The sequence below is a fragment of the Scyliorhinus torazame genome, chromosome 18 (assembly GCF_047496885.1).
Source record: "Scyliorhinus torazame isolate Kashiwa2021f chromosome 18, sScyTor2.1, whole genome shotgun sequence".
Taxonomy (NCBI): Eukaryota; Metazoa; Chordata; class Chondrichthyes; order Carcharhiniformes; family Scyliorhinidae; genus Scyliorhinus; species Scyliorhinus torazame.
Window position 1 is genome coordinate 71,490,804 of NC_092724.1, and position 21,975 is coordinate 71,512,778.

The following is a 21,975-nucleotide window of genomic DNA, read 5'->3' on the forward strand; positions in this document are numbered from 1 at the left end:
TAGAATGTTGTTGATTCTGTGAGGATGCTGTGGATTGTCTCAGCTGCTCTGGTGGAATTTGTCACAGCTGTCAAAACGTGAGCAGAGTTTTCAGAGTAGGTTGTTGGACGTGCACAGGACTGAAGTGAGGTAGAAGTTCAAATTTATTTTTCCTGGCTTTGTAGTTACAGAGCATCAGCCAGACAGAGAAAAGCCTTGAGGAAGAGCTGAGTAATTGTAATAATGTTGAATTAACACTTCACGCTGGGGGTATGAGTGCCCTCTTCATTTGTTCTGTAACTGTGACCCGTATTCTAGACTCTCCATCCAGGGGAAACAGCCTCCAGCAGCTATCTCTTAACAATAAGAGCACTTCTCATTCTTATAAACATAGGTCCAATCTTCCAATCTGACCTGACAAGACAACCTCTTCAGCCCAGGCATCAGTCTAATGAACTTTCATTTCACTTTCTGTAAGGCATGCTTAGCTTGCTTAGATCTATCTCCTGAGCTAAGGAGATCAAAATAGTGCATAATACTCCAGGTGTGCTTTCACTAAAGCCGCCTTTATTGCATTGAGAATTTCCGATTCTTATACTCCATTCCCTTAGAATTATTGATTCACTTTCCAGGCGGCACTGCTGCCTCACAGTGCCGGGACCAGGGTTCAATACCGACCTCGGGTGACTGTCTGTGTGGAGCTTGCACGTTCTTCCCATGTTTGCATGGGTTTCCTCCGGATGCTCCAGTTTCCTCCCAAAGATGTGCAGGTTAGGTGGATTGGACATGCTAAATTGCCCCTAAGTGTCCAACGGGTAGGTGGAGTTACGGGAAGGGGGCAGGGAAAGGGCCCTAGTGGGATGCTCTTTCAAGGGTCGTGCAGTCTCAATGGGCTGAATGGCCTCCTCTGCATTGTAGGGATTCTATGATTCTATAATTTCCTAATTGCTTGTTGTACCTACATGATTGAAGGGGGGGAAAGAAAATAAGGAACTTTCATTTATGTAGCGCCTTTCACAATTTTGGGATTTGCAAAGTACTTTACAGTCAATTCAGTACTTTTGAAGTGTAGTTATTGTTGTTCTGCATGCAAAACAGTCGGCAAGATTCACATAGCAAGATCCCACAAACAGCATTGAAATTTAATGGTGCATGAGAAATCCAGCACTTTTGTGTGTCAGTGACTCAATTGTCCCGCTCTCTCGACAGCCGATAGTGTACATTCGGCCCAATATTAACTCTAGCTGGAGTGACAGGAAGAAGGGACCAGATCATGATAGCAAATAAAATTGATCTCAAACAGTCGGTGTTTTCAGAGGGATGAGAACATGTTTTAATCTTGCTCCAAGTTAATGGATAACATGCCGTTTGAATACTGACACATACCTTGTGTTGATTCAGTTAACGAGTCCCAACGAGTAAATTGAACCAACAAGTCTTTGAAATGTCTAGCAATTCCTAAACTCAGTTTCAAAGTCATGTTCAGCTGGATTCCAGGACCCCAGCCCCAAAGCGGTTCTATAGGAGATATACCGCTCCTGAGATTTCAACACAGACTTTGTGAATTGTGTTCTTCAAACCGCACACCATCCTGACTCATCTTTCCATCACTGTCGCTGGGTCACAATCCTCGAATTCCCCCCCTAACAGCACTATGGGTGTACCTACACCACATGGACTGCAGTGGTTCAAGAAGACAGCTCACCACCATCTTCTAAAGGGTGTGTAGGAATGGACAATAAATGCTGGCTTAGACAGAGACACTCATATCCCAAATATGAAGTCAAAACCCACATGCAAATCAGGTTTGCAGTCAGCACTCACCTATATCATCCTGGTGATAGATGAGGGAATGAACAACGGGATTCTCTTCCTGAAAGTATTGCTCAATGGGTTCGATGTAGTACTTTCCTTTCTGCGTTTGGATAAACCCTTCAAATCGGCCATTGATGATAGAACCGTGGCAAAAGGAATCTGTGTCACCTGTGTAGAGAAAATGAATCACCTTAAACAAGCTGTTTCTTGTTGTGTCCCAGACTGGGTATCAATAGATTTTGGATGCGATCTACCGGCCGCATCCCGCCTGAATGGGGGCACAACATGACCAGTAGATGCCAGGAGAGGCCTCCCCCAGTGTTTCCAACAGCCATTAAACTTCACACGATCTGGTTAGATCTGGCGAACTGGATCCCACCCACAATGGGCAGGATTCAGTCTCGCAGAGTGAAGTTGGCTTAGAAGCCTTACCTCCGTCTTGTTGCTCTGTTTCTCTGGTTATGAATATGGTGGTCAATATGGTCACCTTCCTTAATCCTAATTACGTTTGCTTTAGAGTCGCCAGGTATCTCTCGATACCGCCACAAGGTTCAAACCCGAATGCTGATCAAAGAGCCAAAACACCAGTTAGTTAGTTCAAAGTCAATACTATTTATTTACACACACAGTAATATCTACTCATGCACAAAGTACTACAAACTAAACTATCTCTATCACTGACGCCTATACTTAGCTTTGGGTGCCCACTCAGTCAGAGTCACAGTGGCCGTTGTTCGAATCTGAGGCTGCTGGGTTCGAAGTGGTACAGGAGAACAGCTAAGGTCGTCCGTCTGGTAGCGAGCGTTGACCTTGGACTTACTTGCTTCTGGTGCAGCTGGTGGACGGGTCTCTCCGCTTTGAGAGCCGATTCCAGGAGAGCGATTCTCTCTCGGGGGTTTCTTCTTATACCCGGAGGGGCTTCACAGGCTTTTGGGGGGCCTTGAATTTGGCCCCAATTAATTGGGCCGTATCTTGGTACTCGTATTGATCTTGACCAATAAAGGGGTGGGTGCCCTGATGGCTGTGTGGGTCCTATGTGGCCGTTGTTTACACTTTCGGTTTGGGGAACTGGCGCCGGGATGTCTGGAGCTAGATCGGTTGCTTGAGTGTCTTTCCTTTGTTCCCGGAGATGGGCCATCAATATGTTAATTGCCCTGAGGACTTCCGGTGGCGTCGATGAGTGAGTGAGCCGCACATTCGGTGGCTCTCACTCCGGCGGGATTTGAGGACCTGGTTCCCCGGTTTTGCGGGACTGCGGAGCGCTGGAAAGACGGCCATGGAGGTGCTGAGGAATGGGCAGAGCTGCATGGATCCGCGGGAGAGCAGAAAGCAGCAAAAACGGGAGAGGAAGAGACAAAGGCAAGGTGCAGGGGAAGCTGACCCGGGAGCAAAGATGGCGGACCTACAGACCTCGGACCCGGTGATCCAGCAGGCGCTGGAAAACATGCTGCAGGTGATAAAAAGCAGTTTTGAATCGTTGAAGCGGGATAACTTGGACCCACTTCAGAAGGCAGTGGATCAGCTGAACCAGAGACTGGATGCCCAGGACAAAAACATTGAGGAGCTGGGGGAGGCGGTGGAGGAGCAGGCGGACGCGCAGACGATGGCTGCGCTAGAAGTCGACGGGTTGAAGGAGAGACAGAGAAGACTGCTGGACAGAGTAGAGGAGCTGGAAAATAGAGCCCGCAGACAAAATCTGAGGATCATCAGCCCCCCGGAGGGGGCTGAGGGAGCCGATGCCACAGCGTTCGTGGCGGACCTGTTGATGTAGCTGATGGGGGCTGACGCCTCTCAGCGACCGCCGGAGCTGGAGGGGGCACACAGAGTGCAGGCGAGGCAGGTGCGTCCGGGGGGGCCCCCCCGTCCGATGGTGATCAGGTTCCACAGGTTTGTGGAGAAGGAGCGGGTGCTGCAGTGGGCAAAGAGCGCTAAGAGCATTTACCACGACCTAAGCCAGGAGGTGGCCAGGCGGCGAGCAGCCTTTAAACAAGTTAAGGAAGTGTTATTTAAAAAGCACATGAAGTAATGGTCTGCTCTTCCCGGCTCGTCTTTGCGTCACGCATCAGGGCCAACACCACTACTTCCCCGAGCCCGAAGAAGCAATGGACTTCGCGAGGGATCAGGGGCTGGTCCCGAAAAAAGGACCCAGGAACGCAAGCTAGGGTCCGAGAGTTATCGTTTGGGGGGATGCCTACTGTGCCTGGACTGACGGTCGACTGTTTACTGCTTTAAAGGTGCCATGTGTTGTATTTTTGGGCAGCTTTTGCCTACGGGGGATGCAGGGGGGAGGGATCCCCCTCTCGTATGCTATTTTTTTTTCTCTTTTCTCTTTTTTCTGCTGTTGTTGGTACCTTTCATCGTGTTCTCTGGGTGTGCTGCAGCCTTCATTGTAACATAAAGGTGGCCGGTCAGCAATGGGGATTAAAGATGTTGGTTGGGGTTTTTTTATGTCTATGGTTTTATGTTTGTTTCGGGTGGGTGATATACAGGTACTGTGTTACTGTGTTGCTATTTTATTAATGCTCAGAAAGGGACGTGGGTTAACACTTATCTGTGTACACAGCTGGAACTGTATCGTACCAGGAGCAGCCTCACGTTGCTGTTTGATGTTTCCATCTTGTTTGATCTTTCCCATCTTAGTGAGACTGTTCCAGTGGGTCGGAGTGGGGGAGATGGTGTGCTGGGCAGTGGGGAGACGAGGTCGGGGAAACAATGGGAGTGAGACAAGGGGGCGCCGGAGCGATGAGTCACCGGGCTAGCAGATTGGCTAGTCAAGGGAGTCAGGTGGGGGGGGGGGAAATACAGCCAGTGAATGGCAGGGGTGGGGTTATCGGGGGATGTTGCTGGGGGGGGGGGAGTTATTCTGCTGACATGGGAGGGGTCTGAAGTAGGTAATGGAGAGGAGGTCGAGGGTGGAGGCGGCCAAGAGGCGAACCAAGAGCGATGCGGCACATGGGCCGGGGGCAGGCCCAAGAAAGGTTATGGCTGACGGCGTGGGGGGTGGGGGGGGGGCGGTGTGCCCCCCAACCAGGCTGATCACCTGGAATGTCAGAGGACTAAATGGGCCAGTCAAGAGGGCGCGTGTGTTCACGCATTTGCGGGCTCTGAAGGCGGACGTAATTATGTTGCAGGAGACACATCTGAAAGTGTCTGACCAGACTAGGCTAAGGAAGGGCTGGATCAGCCGGGTCTTCCACTCGGGCTTGGACTCTAAGTCCAGGGGGGGTAGCAATTATGATCAATAAGTGGGTTCAATTTGAGGCAGAGGGCATAATCGCAGACTGCTGGGGCAGATTCCTATTCCTTATGGTAAGGGGCAAGCTGGAGCGGAGGAGAGTGGTGCTGGTGAACATGTATGCTCCGACCTGGGACGACGCTGACTTTATTAAAAGAGTGCTGGGGAAGATCCCAGACCTAGACTCACGCAAGTTGATGATGGAGGGGGACTTTAATACGGTCCTTGACCCGGGGTTGGACTGGTCATGTCCCAGAACGGGTAGGCTCCCAGCAATGGCAAGGGAGCTGAAAGGGTTCATGGAGCAAATGGGGGCAGTGGACCCATGGAGAGCCAGAGAGCCAACGGGAAGGGGCTACTCGTTCTACTCGCATGTTCATAAAGTATATTCTAGGATTGATTTTTTTATGTTGAGCAGGGACTGTGTAGGGGAGGTAAAGAATATGGAATACTCGGCAATCACTATCTCGGACCATGCCCCGCACTGGGTGCACCTGCAGGTCGGGGGGCAAATTACCAACACCCGCAATGGAGGTTAGACGTAGGATTGTTGTTGGAGGAGGGGATATGTGAGAGACTTCGGAAGTGTATGCAAAATTAGTTGCAGGTGAATGATACGGGGGAGGTTTCAGCAGCGACCCTGTGGGAGGCGCTGAAGGCAGTAGTGAGGGGGAAGCTGATCTCAATTCGGGCTCACAGGGTCAGGGCAGACAGAACAGAAATGGATAGATTGGTTAAGGAGATTCACCGGATAGACGAGGAGCATGCGGGGTCCCCGGGGGAGGACCTACTCAGGGAGAGACAGAGATTGCAGGCGGAACTGGGGGTGCTATCCACAAGTAGGGCCGTGGAACAAGTTAGGAAGGCAAGGGGAGTGGTGTATGAGCATGGGGAGAAGGCCAGCAGATTGCTAGCGCAGCAACTCAGGAAGAGGGAGGCGGCCAGGGAAATAAATAGAATGGTGGGCGGGAAGGGGAGCAGAGTGGAGGACCCGTCAGGACTGAATAAGGTATTTCGGGACTTTTATAGTAAGCTTTACACTTCAGAACCCCCGGAGGAGCCGGAGGAGATGAAACGGTTCCTGGATGGACTAACCTTCCCAAAGTAGGCGGGGGACTAGTGGATGGGCTGGGGGCCCCGATTAGAGCGGAGGAGGTACTGGGGGGCCTAAAGGCCATGCAGTCGGGGAAAGCCCCGGGACCGGGTGGATACCCAGTATAGTTTTACAAAACGTTCTCGGAGATAGTGGGACCGGTCCTGACTCGGGTTTTTAATGAGGCGAGGGACAGAGAGGCCCTGCCTCCGACGATGTTGCAAGCCACCATCTCGCTGGTATTAAAGCGGGACAAGGACCCGGAATCTTGCGGGTCATACAGGCCAATCTCCCTGATCAATGTGGACGCCAAGCTTCTGGCCAAGGTCCTGGCGATTACAATTGAGGACTGCGTACCGGAGGTGATCGGGGTCGACCAAACAGGGTTTGTGAAAGGCAGGCAGCTGACAGCCAACTTGAGAAGATTGCTTAATGTGATTATGATGCCCCCGACGGGCAAGGAGGTGGAGGTAGTGGTGGCAATGGATGCTGAGAAGGCCTTCGACCGGGTGGAGTGGGACTATTTGTGGGAGGTACTCGGACGGTATGGGTTCGGGGAGGGACTGGTTAATTAGGTCAAATTATTGTACCAGGCCCCAAAAGCTAGTGTAAGGATGAACAGGATGATGTCAGATTACTTCAGACTACATTGCGGGACCAGACAGGGATGCCCACTCTCCCTGTTGCTATTCGTGCTGGCCATAGAACCGTTGGAGATTGCGCTGAGAGCTGCAAAGGGGTGGAAGGGAATGACTAGGTGGGGGGGGTGGAGCACAGGGGCTCTCTCTATGCGGATGACCTGCTCCTGTACGTGTCGGACCCACTGGCTGGGATGGAAAATATACTGGAAACATTGAGGAGGTTTGGCCGGTTTTCAGGGTACAAATTAAATATGGCCAAGAGTGAGATGTTTGTGGTGCAGGCAAGGGGCCAGGAGAAGAGACTGAAGGAGCTGCCATTTAGGCTGGTGGAGGAAAGTTTCCGGTACTTGGGGATACAGGTGGCACGAGACTGGGGCAGGTTACATAAGTTAAATTTGACTAGGGTGGTGGAACAAATGAAGAGGGAGTTTCGGAGATGGGATGCACTCCCGCTGTCACGGCGGGGAGGGTGCAGGCTGTAAAGATGACAATCCTCCCTAGATTCCTGTTCATTTCCAGTGCCTCCCGATCTTTACCCCATGGTCCTTCTTCAAAAGGACCGGCAAAATCATCATGAGCTTTGTCTGGGCGGGAAAATCCCCGCGGGTGAGGAAGGCGATGCTTGAAAGGGGCCGCAGCGAGGGGGGACTGACGTTGCTGAATCTGATTAGCTACTACTGGGCGGCTAACATAGCCATGATAAGGAAGTGGATGGTGGGTACGGGGTCTATCTGGGAGCGGGTGGAGGCGGCTTCGTGCAGGGGCACCAGTTTGGCAGCCCTGATCACGGCTCCCCTACCGCTGTCGCCGGCCAGGTACTCCACCAGCCCGGTAGTGGGGGTGGCCCTGCGGATTTGGGGCCAGTGGAGAAAGCATGCAGGGGAGGTGGGTGCGTCGGTCTGGGTTCCAATTTGTGATAACCATCGATTCGCCTCCGGGAACATGGATGGAGGGTTTCGAACATGGTGGCGGCCGGGGGTGAGGAGGGTGGGCGATATGTTCCTGGAGGGGAACTTTCCGAGTTTGAGGGAGTTGGAGGAGAAAGCGGGGCTGGAAAGGGGAAATGACTTTAGGTACTTACAGGTGCGGGACTTTGTATGCAGACAGGTCCCATCCTTCCCACACCTCCCGCCAATCGGGATCCAGGACAGAATAGTCTCTAGAGGAGAAGGAGGAGAGGGTAGAGTCTCGGATATTTACAAGGTGCTCATGAAGGGGGAAGAGTCCCAGACGGAGGAACTGAAACTCATAGGGAGGAGGAGCTCAGTGGGGAGATGGAGGATGGGGTATGGGCGGAAGCCCTGAGTTGGGTAAACTCAACCGCAACATGTGCCAGGCTCGGCCTGATTCAGTTTAAGGTCGTTCACTGGGCCCACATGACGGTGGCTCGGATGAGCAAATTCTTTGGGATAGAGGACAAGTGCGCTAGATGCGCGCGAGGACCAGCGAACCACGTTCACATGTTTTGGGCATGTCCTAAGCTTAGGGGGGACTGGGAGGGATTTGCGGGGGTCATGTCCCGGGTGCTGAAAACAAGGGTGGTGATGAGTCCAGAGGTGGCAATTTTCGGGGTTTCGGAAGACCCGGGAGTCCAAAGGGGAGAAAGAGGCAGATGTTCTGGCCTTTGCTTCCCTAATAGCCCGGCGACGAATACTGCTGGCATGGAGGGACTCAAAACCCCCGAAGACCGAATCAAATTCGCCTTGAGGGGGTCTGTACTGGGGTTCGCCCGAAGGTGGCAACCATTCATCGACTTCTTCACGGGAGAGTGAACGTCAGCGGGGGGGGGGGGGGGGGGGGGGGGTGGAGATTAGAGTAGATTGGGAGGGATAAATAGGCGGGTAGTGTCTATGGGAGAGGGGCGGGTATGTGCATTATGGTTTGGTTGAAGTGTTGGTTTTTTGTTGATGTTCTGTAATCTGTAACTGTTTACAGTGCCCCAAAAATACCTCAATAAAATTGTTTGTTAAAAAAAATATATGTTAATTGCCCTCCAGTTTCAGTCCTGCCTGGGAGCTGTTTCTTCAATATGCATACAGGCTCTGTGCCTGCTGGCTTTCTTAACATTGTCCATAGTTCCCTTCATTCATTGCGGGCATCCATTTTGTATTCTGGAAGTGGCCATCCCAGATGGCTACAGTCTACACCTGATCGAACAGCCAGCTGGCATCCTCCGGCCTCACCAAGGAGACCCCAGCCAGGCGCCATTCGGGACAGGTCCCCACAAACAGTACTTGGGGGGGTCTCCCAGGCAATCGGAGGCCACCCGGTTCTCAGTCTCTGGCCAGGTTGGTGCCACCCGGGTACCCTGGCAGTGCCACCTGGGCATCCTGATCATGTCACTTGGGTTCCCAGATGGCATTGCCAGGGTTTACAGATGGCACTGCCAGGCTAGCAGAGGAACTACCAGAGTGCCAGGCTGGCAGTGCCAAGGTGCCAAGCTGGCATTGTGCCCACACCGGGGATCGGCCCCGGGGGTACCCTGCCCATATGTGGTGGGGTGCGGGCTGAGTTTGGCACGAGAACCCCCCACAGGTGAGTTGGGGCGTGGGGTAGTCCAGGGGTTGCGTCTGGGGGTCGTGAGATCGGGGCGCCATTTAAAAATGGTGCCCAAATCCTTTCCTGCACTGAGGAGCTCTGCTCGTCAGACCTCCCCACTGTAGGAAATGTAGCTAAGTGAGGCCTGGGTGGAGCATTGCCCGCTGGGGCACAAAAGCAAGACAGAGTGCCATTGGATAATGGGGTCGTTCCCAACGCGAATGACCCTGCTAACCCTGCCCAGAATGGACTCTATTTTAATATTGGTTAGATCACTCCCTTAGCGGCACGATGGTGCAGTAGTTAGCACTGCTGCCTCACAGCGCTGAGGATCTGGGTTCGATCTGACCCCGGGTCACTGTCCGTGTGGAGTTTGTACATTCTCCCCGTGTCTGAATTTTTGCTTCAATGTATTTGACATTTCTGAGATCATCCACGACATGCCTTGAGCCGATATATCTATCTCCGGGTGCTCGGGTTTCCTCCCACTATCCAAAGACGCGCAGGTTAGGTGGATTGGCCTCACTAAATTGCGCCTCAATGACCAAAGGTTAGGTGGGGTTATGGGGATAGGATGGGGAAGTGGGCCTAGCTTGGATGCTCTTTCAGAGGGTTGGTGCAGACCCGATGGGCCGAATGGCCTCCTTTCGCACTGTAGGAATTCTATGATTCATCTTCTATGAAGAGTGGGTCTGCTTCAGAAGCTGATTATATGGCCTGCGGATGCAGTGACCAGACCAGTGGAGCTTATGGGCGTGAAGCTGAACAAATTAGCTTCAGTGAGAATATTGTAATTTGCTTGACTGTCTTCCCACTTTACTTTGAGTATCCTGCAGAGATACCAATGGTGGAAATTCTCCAGAGCCCACTCTTTTTGTATGTGGTCATATTGTTGTTGTGTTCTTGTATATTGTTGCATGCTGTCATATGTTGTATGTTGCTGTTGTGAATACCGAATTCATTGTGAGGTTTGGAGACAGATTTTAGTTCTGGAAAAAGTTTTAATGTGCAAGGTCATTGAAGTGCCAGGCATTAGAGATTGCCAGAATATCTCAAAAATAACAGTTCAAAAAGTGACCCATATTTATTTAATAAAGTCACAATACAAGAGATAGAGCTATAAAACAGCAGGTAAGCTTACTCAGCTATAGAGCTGGAGGCATTGGGCGGGATTCTCTGATCCTGAGACTAAGTGTTGACGCCGTCGTAAACGCCATCGTGTTTTACGACGGCGTCAACACGCCCCCAGGAGCAGCGATCCTGAGCCCTACAGGAGGCCAGCACGGCACTGGAGTGACTTATGCAGCTCCAGCTGCTGATACCGGCATCAAACGGGCGCCGTGGGTCTGCGCATCTGCGCTGCGGCCGGCGCCAATTTGTGCGTGCATGCTGGGACCAGTGCCAACTCACGCATGCGCAGCAGCTTCCTTCTCCGCGCCGGCCCCGATGCAACATGGCATAGGGCTACAGGGGCCCGGCGCGGAGTAAAAGAGTCCCCCAGCCCGAGAGGCCGGCCCGCCGATCGGTCGGCCCTGATCGCGGGCCAGGACATGGTGGAGGCCCCCCTGGGGTCAGATCCCCCTCCCCCCCACAGGACGCCCCCCGCAGGATGGACGACGAGGTCCCACCGGGTAAGACCACATGTGAACGGCGGCGGTAGGACACGGCCTACCTTGGCGGCCACTCGGCCCATCCCGGGCGGAGAATCACCGGGGGAGGGCTGGCTGCGTAGAGCGGCCCCCGACGAACGCCGCGTCAGCGCCAATGGCGCTGATTCTCTGGTCACTGGAGACTCGGCGGACTGGAGTCAGGGCGGCGTCGCATGAATCGCGCCCGGCCCAGCGATGCTCCGACCCGGCCCTGAGGTCAGAGAATCCAGCCCCACATGTCTCCAAAGCTTGCAAAGAAGAGAATTCCATAGAGATATTTTGCTTTGGGAGTTAGGGCTAAATTGGCTTTAACACATTTAGTGAACTTCGAAAGGTTGTAAAATCCATTTACTTCATTAAATCAAAGCATACATTATAAATGAGGGATAATTAATCAAAAGGTCAATTTGAAGACATCCCAGAGAAGGCTACTTCATCATGGAGACGGGTGGAGTTTGGGGAGTTCTCTGGTTTCATTTATATGAGTGTTTGCTGGAAAGGATAGCAGTTTGGACCTCATGTGTTTTGCAGCTCACTGAGAGAAGTAAATGATAGGGAACAGAAGTGGAAGATTGTCTAGTCTGAAGTTAATGGAAGAATCTACAGTGGTCCTCACAGAGTGTTGTTCCACTGAAAGTAACACACAGATTATCTTAAAAGTATTGAAAGGTAACTAGAAAAATGAACTGAGGCTTTCACAATTAAGGGATGGTAAATTAAAGGTTTACCTCTGGGAATAGCTGGAGCTGAGGAGAATTATCAAGAGAATTGTGAGATACTTATGGGTGATCCCTACAGACGTGTAAGGGCCCTTCCTGTTGATTCTCTTATTTTCCATTTCTTTATTTTTGCTGTTAACATTTTGATCCATGGATACTTAATGGACATATATCTTTAAGTTGAGCATGGGAAGTGAGGAATTTAGAAGTTACAATTAAGAACACTGTGCAAGCCTTCGGACAGCTGAGCTCAGACTTTTTGACACCCGCAAGATCGGTGGGACTCAGTTCAGTTGGTTGGCTGGCGACCAATGAATTGGCCAAAAGGCCATATTCTGCCCGGTAATAGGCGGTGATTGAATCCTGCTTGAGTGGGATGATTTTCAGAGAGCCAGGGGAAACAGTTGGAGTCCTGGACACTGAGAGGAAAGGACCTGCTCTCTCTCTCTCGCCCTTGTGTTTTCTCCAGGAAAGATGTATAGCGGCTGTATTTCTGAAACTGCAGAGAGCTAAATGAATCTACAGTGAAAATCATTATGGACCGGAAATCAGAAATCTCGAACAGAAAGACTTGATTGATGAAAGGTGCACCAGAAACAACCATCTGAAACAAAGACTTGTATCTTTTTACTTTCATTATTACTTTTACACCCCTCTTCTCCCCTCTGTGTTTGTTTGTCTATTGTATGTGTAGAGAGTGTGGCAAGTTTAAGTGGACGGGTTATGAATTGGATAATAGTGAACCTGTTGTATTTGCTGCATATTTTATTATAGTTATTGTTATTAATAAACTTAATTGTGTTTAAATTTACAAACCTCCTGACTGTAGTTATTCAGCAGGTAAGGGTGTTTTTCTAAGAATTATTTATTAATTTCAATTGTTTTGGGACTCCGGGTCAAGTGGGGCTGGAATTTACCCCGCATTAGCCCAGGGGTCGTAACAGAAGTGAACAGATGTGTCTTGTGAGAGAATTCTTGGAGGAAGTAAAAATTATACCCGAGTTTATTGCATATGTACTTATAGAAACATTAAAAATAAGGCCATTCAGCCCTTTGAGGCTGCTCCGCCATTCATTATGATCATTGCTGATTACATAACTCCTCAATCATCTAATCCCACTCCCCCCCCCCCCCCCCCCCATCCCGCCATATCCTTTGATCCCCTTCGCCCTAAGTGCTATACTATGTGCTTCTTGTAAACATACAATGTTTTGGCCTCAACTACTCCCTGCGGTAACAAATTCCACAGGCTCACCACTCTCTGGATGAAGAAATGTCTCCTCATCACTGTCCGAAATAGTCTACCCCATATCCTCAGATTGTGACCCCTATTTCTGGACGTACCCACCATCGAGAATATCCTTCCTGCATCTACCCTGTCTAGTCTTGAAAAATAGTAAGGTAGATAAGTCCCCAGGGCCTGATGGGATCTACCCCAGAATACTGACGGAGGCTAGAGAGGAAATTGCTGAGGCCTTGACAGGATTCTTTGGATCCTCACTGTCTTCAGGTGATGTCCCGGAGGACTGGAGAATAGCCAATGTTGTTCCTTTGTTTAAGAAGGGTAGCAAGGATAATCCAGGGAACTACAGGCCGGTGAGCCTTACGTCAGTGGTAGGGAAATTACTGGAGAGAATTCTTCGAGACAGGATCTGCTCCCATTTGGAAGCAAATGGACGTATTAGTGAGAGGCAGCATGGTTTTGTGAAGGGGAGGTCGTGTCTCACTAACTTGATAGAGTTTTTCGAAGAGGTCACAAAGATGATTGATGCAGGTAGGGCAGTGGATGTTGTCTATATGGACTTCAGTAAGGCCTTTGACAAGGTCCCTCATGGTAGACTGGTACAAAAGGTGAAGTCACACGGGATCAGGGGTGAGCTGGCAAGATGGATACAGAGCTGGCTAGGTCATAGAAGGTAGAGAGTAGCAATGGAAGGGTGCTTTTCTAATTGGAGGGCTGTGACTAGTGGTGTTCCGCAGGGATCAGTGCTGGGACCTTTGCTGTTTGTAGTATATATAAATGATTTGGAGGAAAATGTAACTGGTCTAATTAGTAAGTTTTGCAGACGACACAAAGGTTGGTGGAATTGCGGATAGCGATGAGGACTGTCAGAGGATACAGCAGGATTTAGATTGTTTGGAGACTTGGGTGGGGAGATGGCAAATGTGAGGTAATGCATTTTGGAAGGTGTAATGCAGGTAGGGAATAATGGTAGAACCCTCAAGAGTATTGAAAGTCAGAGAGATCTAGCTGTACAGGTCCACAAGTCACTGAAAGGGGCAACACAGGTGGAGAAGGTAGTCGAGAAGACATACGGCATGCTTGCCTTCATTGGCTGGGGCATTGAGTATAAGAATTGGCAAGTCATGTTGCAGCTGTATAGAACCTTAGTTAGGCCACACTTGGAGTATGGTGTTCAAATCTGGTCTCCACACTACCAGAAGGATGTGGAGGCTTTAGAGGGGGTGCAGAAGAGATTTACCAGGATGTTGCCTGTTATGGAGGGCATTAGCTATGAGGAACGGTTGAATAAACGTGGTTTGTTCTCACTGGAATGATGGAGGTTGAGGGGTGACCTGATAGAGGTCTACAAAATTATGAGGTGCATAGACAGAGTGGATAGTCAGAGGCGTTTTCCCAGGGTAGAGGGGTCAATTACTAGGGGGCATAGGTTTAAGGTGCGAGGGGCAAGGTTGAGAGGAGATGTACAAGGAAAGTATTTTACACAGAGGGTAGTGGGTGCCTGGAACTTGCTGCCAGAGGAGGTGGTGGAAGCAGGGACGATAGTGACATTTTGACAAATACATGAATAGGATGGGAATAGAGGGATACGGACCCAGGAAGTGTAGAAGATTTTAGTTTACACGGGCAGCATGGTTGGCATAGGCTTGGACGGCTGAAGGGCCTGTTCCTGTGCTGTACTTTTCTTTGTTCTTTAGTCCTATTAGAATTTTATAGGTTTCTATGAGGTGCTCCCTCATTCTTCTGAACTCCACGAATGCAATCCAAACCAATTCAATCTCTCCTCATACACAAGGCCCGCCATCCAAGGAATAAGTCAGCTAAACTTTTGCTGCACTCCCTCTAGAGCAAGAACATCCTTCCTCAGAGAAAGAGGCCAAAACTGCACACAATATTCCAGGTGTGGCCTCACCAAGGTCCTGTATAATTGCAGCAAGATATCCCTGTTCCTGTACCTGAATCCTCTCGCTATGAATGCCAACATACCATTTGCCTTCTTTACCGCCTGCTGTACCTGCATGCTTACCTTCAGTGACTGGTGTACAAGGACACCCAGGTCTTGCTGCACATTCCTCTCTCCTCACTTATGGCTATTCAGATAATAATCTGCCTTCCTGTTCTTGCAATCAACGTGGATAACCTCGCATTTATCCAAATTATACAGCATCTGCCAGTCATTTGCCCACTCACTCAATTTGTCCAAATCACACTGAAGGATCTCTGCAGCCTCCTCACAGCTCACCCCACACACAACTAGGTGTCATCTACATATTTATTGAAATTACATTTTGTTCCCTCATCTAAATCATTAATATTTCTTGTGAACAGCTGGGGTCCAAGCACTGATCACTGCAGTATCCCACTAGTCACACTCTGCTGTTGCTAACTGTTGGTTGGCTCTTAAATCGTAATTTGGTCTGTTTGTTTAACCTTTGCTCTAGAGTCGCCAGGTATCTTTATGATACCGCCACGAGATTCAAGTTCAAGTAATGATCAATAACTCAACACACCAATTAGTAAGATTTAAATCAAAGCACATTTATTATACACAGTAAATCACTACTCATGCATAAACTCTACTTTTTAGGCTATTCCTATCACTAAAGGCCTATACTTAGCTTCGGACTGCCCCACCAGGTCAGGGGAACAAATGGCCTTTTGTTCAGGTCCTGAGTCTGCAGGATTCAAAAGCTGGTATGGACTGGTAGCTAGGAGCGCCTATCTCGTAGCGAGCGTTGACTTGAGACTTACTTGGTTGGCGGCAGCTGAGACAGGTCACTCTCATGGGTTGATTCAAGTTGCTGAGTGACCCTGCCAAAGAAGAACGATTTGAACTTGGGGGCTTTACTTTATAGTCCCCAGGGGCTTCCCACCCTTCGGGCGGACCCCATACCTGGTTTCAAGTGATTGGACTACTTTCCGATCACTTGGAATGATTTCTCCAATACTGGAGTCGTTCCCTGATCGTTGGGTGGTCCCTAAGTGTCCGTTGGCCTTCCTTTGTCTTGGCTCCTGCTGGAGCCGAGGAGTCTGGCTTGGCTTTATTCACCTTAACTGTTGCCATTGTGCCCTGGAATCGCTCATTACTATGCAGGTGGCTGCTGTATTACTGTGCAGGTGGCTGCTGGTTGCAGTGCTGTCTGGTTCCTTACAGGTTTCAATACACATGATTTCTGTATTTGCTAGTCTTTGCCTGAGTTGGCTGAATTTCCCTTCAGCCTTTGCGGTTCTCCATTTTAAGTCAGGAAGTGGCCAACTCAGGTGGCTGCACAGCAAATTTGAAAAAGACTTGTTAATTCCTATTCTTTGTTTCCTGTCTTCTAACCAGTTTTCTGTCCATCTCAATATACTATCCCTGATCCCATGCACTTTAATTTTACACACTAATCTCTTATGCAGGCCTTTATTAAAAGCCTTCTGAAAGCTCAAATATACCACATCCACTGGCTCCCCCTCATCAACTCTACTGGTTACATCCTTGAAGAAATCCAGTAGATTTGTCAATCATGGTTTCCCCTTCATACTGACTCTGTCTGATCCTGCCACTATTTTCTAAGTACTCTGCTGTAAAATCTTTGATAATGGATTCTAAGTGGCAAGCCAGTCATTGTAAATGAATGAATCAGATTACCTTGCAGATCCCCGGAATAGATGTGGGAGAGGTCAGCACGTTCAAAGCCACTTTCAGTTTCAATTCTAAAATTTTCCGTAAACATACTCGAATCTCTTTTCAGTCGGAGGTGAAATTTCCTGGAATAGAAATGTTCAATGTGAGATGGTGACTGAACATAAATTTTCATCAATATTAGTCAGCCATTTGTATGATTGGTAGATCCACAAGTGACACAAACTCCATTGAATGTCAGCTGGGGTTGTTTAACCAAAGCTCAGGGCGAGATGCCAGGTCACTTAACCTACTCAATCACCAAATAGACTATCCTACACAGCGACACCACCCTCTCAAACACCAGGGACTAAGACTCACAGAAATACATCCAAGTGACAGTACAGAAATAGGTCTTTCAACCCAAGAAATCTGTCCGTGTTAATCATCTACATGAATACATTTCTCATTTCCATTATGTCCCTTCATCTTTCATCCACGTGTACAATCTAATCTTCGATAATCACTCTCATTTCACATCTGCAATCTAATCTTCAATAATCACTCTCATTCCACGTGTACATTCGAATCTTCAATCATCACTCCCACTCCACGTCTACAATCTAATCTTCAATAATCACTCCCACTCCACATCTGCAATCTGACCTTCAATCATCACCCCCACTCCACGTCTACAATCTAATCTTCAATAATCACTCCCACTCCACACCTGCAATCTTGTCTCCACTCTCCTAGAAGTTCACTTGTGGCTCAATGGCAGTTTCTACCTCTGATTCAGGAAGATGTGAGCTCAATTCCCACATCCAGGACATGATGTGAATTGGCAGTCTCCTGCATTCAAAGGAAGTGCCTCGCTATGAGATGTGGTGTCTCATGAGACATTATACTGAGGACCTGTGATCCCTCTCAGGTGAATATAAAACATCAGAAGGTACTGTGAGTGAGAGTTTTCCTGTGCTGTCCCCAATATTTATTCCTCAACCAGTACCTCTAAATCTGATCATTATCACATTGCTTCTTTGGTATCTTGCTGTGCACAAATTAAGTGCCACATTTGCTACATTACAGCAGTGACTACACTGAAAAGATACTTCTTTAGCTGTAAAGAACTGTGGGACAGTTGGAAGTTTTAAACATTGTTAGAGAAATACATAAGAACATAAGAACTAGGAGCAGGAGAAGGCCATTTGGCCCCTCGAGCCTGCTCCGCCATTTAATGAGATCATGGCTGATCTTTTGTGGACTCAGCTCCACTTTCCGGCCCGAACACCATAACCCTTAATCCCTTTATTCTTCAAAAAACTATCTATGTTTATCTTAAAAACATTTAATGAAGGAGCCTCGACTGCTTCACTGGGCAAGGAATTCCATAGATTCACAACCCTTTGGGTGAAGAAGTTCCTCCTAAGCTCAGTCCTAAATCTACTTCCCCTTATTTTGAGGCTATGCCCCATAGTTCTGCTTTCACCCACCAGTGGAAACAACCTGCCCGCATCTATCCTATCTATTCCCTTCATAATTTTATAAGTTTCTATAAGATCCACCCCCCCCCCCCCCTCGTCCTTCTAAATTCCAATGAGTACAGTCCCAGTCTACTCAACCTTTCCTCACAATCCAACCCCCTCAACTCTGGAATTAACCAAGTGAATCTCCTCTGCACACCCTCCAGCGCCGGTACATCCTTTCTCAGGTAAGGAGACCAAAACTGAGCACAGTACTCCAGGTGTGGCCTCACTAACACCTTATACAATTGCAGCAGAACCTCCCTAGCCTTAAACTCCATCCAGCTAGCAATGAAGGACAAAACTCCATTTGCCTCCTTAATCACCTGTTGCACCTGTAAATCAAAATTTTGCTACATGCACTAGCACACCCAGGTCTCTCTGCACAGCAGCATGTTTTAATATTTTATCATTTGAATAATAATCTCTTTTGCTGTTATCCTACCAAAATGGATAACCTCACATTTGTCAACATTGTATTCCATCTGCCAGACCCCAGCCCATTCACTTAACCTATCCAAATCCCTCTGCAGACTTCCGGTATCCTCTGTACTTTTTGCTTTACCATTCATCTTAGTGTCGTCTGCAAACTTGGACACAGTGCACTTGGTCCCCAACTCCAAATCATCTATGTAAATTGTGAACAATTGTTGGCCCAATACTGATCCCTGAGGGACGCCACTAGCTACTGATTGCCAACCAGAGAAACACCCATTAATCCCCACTCTTTGCTTTTTATTAATTAACCAATCCTCTATCCATGCTACTACTTTCCCCTTAATGCATCTTTATCTTATGCAGCAACCTTTTGTGTGGCACCTTGTCAACAGCTTTCTGGAAATCCAGATATACCACATCCATTGGCTCCCCATTATCTACCGCACTGGTAATGTCCTCAAAAAATTCCACTAAATTAGTTAGGTACGACCTGCCTTTTATGAACCCATGCTGCGTCTGTCCAATGGGACAATTTCCATCCAGATGCTTCGCCATTTCTTCCTTGATGATAGATTCCAGCATCTTCCCTTCTACCGAAGTTAAGCTCACTGGCCTATAATTACCCGCTTTCTGCCTACCTCCTTTTTTAAACAATGGTGTCACGTTTGCTAATTTCCAATCCGTTGAGACCACCCCAGAGTCTAGTGAATTTTGGTAAATTATCACTAGTGCATTTGCAATTTCCCTAGCCATCTCTTTTAGCACTCTGGGATGCATTCCATCAGGGCCAGGAGACTTGTCTATCTTTAGCCCCATTAGCTTGCCCATTACTACATCCTTAGTGATAACAATCCTCTCAAGGTCCTCACCTGTCAGAGCCTCATTTCCATCAGTCACTGGCATGTTATTTGTGTCTTCCACTGTGAAGACCAACCCAAAAAACCTGTTCAGTTCCTCAGCCATTTCCTCATCTCCCATTATTAAATCTCCCTTCTCATCCTCTAAAGGACCAATATTTATCTTAGCCACTCTTTTTTGTTTTATATATTTGTAGAAACTTTTACTATCTGTTTTTATATTCTGAGCAAGTTTACTCTCATAATCTATCTTACTCTTCTTTATAGCTTTTTTAGTAGCTTTCTGTTGCCCCCTAAAGATTACCCAGTCCTCTAGTCTCCCACTAATCTTTGCCACTTTGTATGCTTTTTCCGTCAATTTGATACTCTCCCTTATTTCCTTAGATATCCACGGTCGATTTTCCCTCTTTCTATCATCCTTCCTTTTTGTTGGTATAAACCTTTGCTGAGCACTGTGAAAAATCGCTTGGAAGATTCTCCACTGTTCCTCAACTGTTTCACCATAATGTCTTTGCTCCCAGTCTACCTTACCTCTTCTCTCATCCCATTGTAATCTCCATCTGTATTTTAAATTCCACCATATTGTGATCGCTCCTTCAGAGAGGATCCCTAACTATGAGATTATTAATTAATCCTATCTCATTACACAAGACTAGATCTAGGACCGCTTGTTCCCTCGTAGGTTGCATGTTTGACCTTCTTGATGGCTGTGTGAAAGGAGTAGACTATTTCCTAAATGGGAGCTGGGATATTTGTGAAACAGAGATGGGGATGAATCTATTGAATCCTGCTGATTACCACGTACCATCCCACTTCAGCTGATGAATCAATGCTCTTTCATGTTGAACACCACTTGGAGGAAGCACTGAGGGTGGTTAAGACACAGAATGTACTCTGGGTAGGGGGACTTCAATGTCCATCACCAAGAGTAGCTCAGTGGTACCACCACAGACCGAGCTGGCCAAGTCCTAGAGGACATAGCTGCTAGACTGGGACTGTGTCAGGTGATGAGGGAACCGACAAGAGGAAAAAAACATACTGGACTTCATCCTCATCAATGTGCCTTCCATAGATGCATCTGACAGTATCGGTAGGGATGTCCAAGTGATGGACAGAGCTAAGCGATCCAACAATGGACGGATCAGATCTAAGCTCTGCAGTCCTGCCACATCCAGCCGTGAATGGTGGTGGACAATTAAACAGCTCACTGGAGAGGAGGCTCCACAAATATCTCCATCCTCAATGATGGAGGAGCCCTGCACATATGTGCAAAAGACAAAACTGAGGCATTTACAACAATCTTCAGACAGCAGTGACGTGTGGATGATCCATCTCGGTCTCCTCCAGAGGTCCCCAGCATCACAGATGTCAGTCTTCAGCAAATTCGATTCACTCCATGTAATATCAAGAAACAGCTGAAGACACTGGATACTGCAACGGTTATGGGCCCTGACAATATCCCGGCAATTGTACTGAAGAGTTGTGCTCCAGAGCTTGCCGCACCCCTAGCCAAGCGGTTCCAGTACAGCTACAAGACTGGCATCTACCCAGCAATGTAGAAAATGTGTACACATTAGGACTTCCGGGTGCGGCGATGACCAGCTAAGTCGCACGTTTCGGCAGCTCCCGGTGGAACGGACTTTTGTACTCTTAATAAGAGCCCCAACGGCAATTTTAACGGCTAAAAGCACTATGCGGTAAACCAGAAGGGAATCCCCCCTGGATACGGATGGAAAAAGGAGAGGAAAGTGGCCGGATTGCGGTGGATCCTTTAGAGCAGCGGCAAGGAAGGCAAGCAAAAACCAAGATGGCGTCGGAAGGTGGCAGTTTAATATGGGGCCCTGAACAACACGAGTTTTTGAAACGCTGCGTGGAAGAGCTTAAAAAGGAGATGAAGAAGGACTGTTGGCCCCGATATTACAGGCGATCGAAGGGCTAAAGGATGAGCAAAAGACCCAGGAGCGGGAGCTTCGGGTCGTGAAGGCAAAGGCTGCCGAGAACGAGGACGATATACAGGGCCTGGTGGTGAAGACGGAGATGCACGAGGCACACCATAAACGATGTGTGGAAAGATTGGAGGTGCTGGAGAATAACGCGAGGAGGAATAATTTAAGGATTCTTGGTCTTCCTGAAGGAGCGGACGTCGGGGCATATGTGAGCACGATGCTGCACTCGTTAATGGGAGCGGAGGCCCCGGCGGGTCCGCTGGAGGTGGAGGGAGCCTATCGAGTGATGGCGCGAGGACCGAGAGCAGGAGAAATTCCTAGAGCCATAGTGGTGAGATTCCTCCGTTTTAAGGACAAAGAGATGGTCCTTAGATGGGCAAAGAAAACTCAGAGCAGTAAATGGGAGAACGCGGTGATCCGCGTATATCAAGACTGGAGTGCGGAGGTGGCGAGAAGAATGACGAGCTTTAATCGGGCCAAGGCGGTGCTTCACAAAAAGAAGATAAAATTTGGAATGCTACAACCGGCAAGACTGTGGGTCACATATCAAGGGAGGCACCATTACTTTGAGACGGCGGATGAGGCATGGACTTTTATTGTGGAAGAAAAACTGGAATAAGTGGGTTACAAAAAAAAAAAGAACGTTTGAAACAAAGTGGTGGGGCGAGTATGGGGGGCGAAGAGGGGGGAAAAAG

The 21,975-nt window shown here is 48.6% G+C and overlaps 1 protein-coding gene across 2 annotated transcripts in view; it reads right to left on the minus strand.

The window, feature by feature from the left end:
* Positions 1–21,975, minus strand: part of LOC140395293 (disintegrin and metalloproteinase domain-containing protein 10) — a 209,515-nt gene that overhangs the window by 157,956 nt on the left and 29,584 nt on the right. For both annotated transcript variants that reach the window (XM_072482880.1, XM_072482879.1), the window contains exons 3-4: positions 16,544–16,662; positions 1,804–1,962 (exon numbers count right to left, since the gene is read on the minus strand). In XM_072482880.1, coding sequence (XP_072338981.1) covers positions 1,804–1,962; positions 16,544–16,662 — 278 coding nt within the window. The remainder of the gene's footprint in view (positions 1–1,803; positions 1,963–16,543; positions 16,663–21,975) is intronic.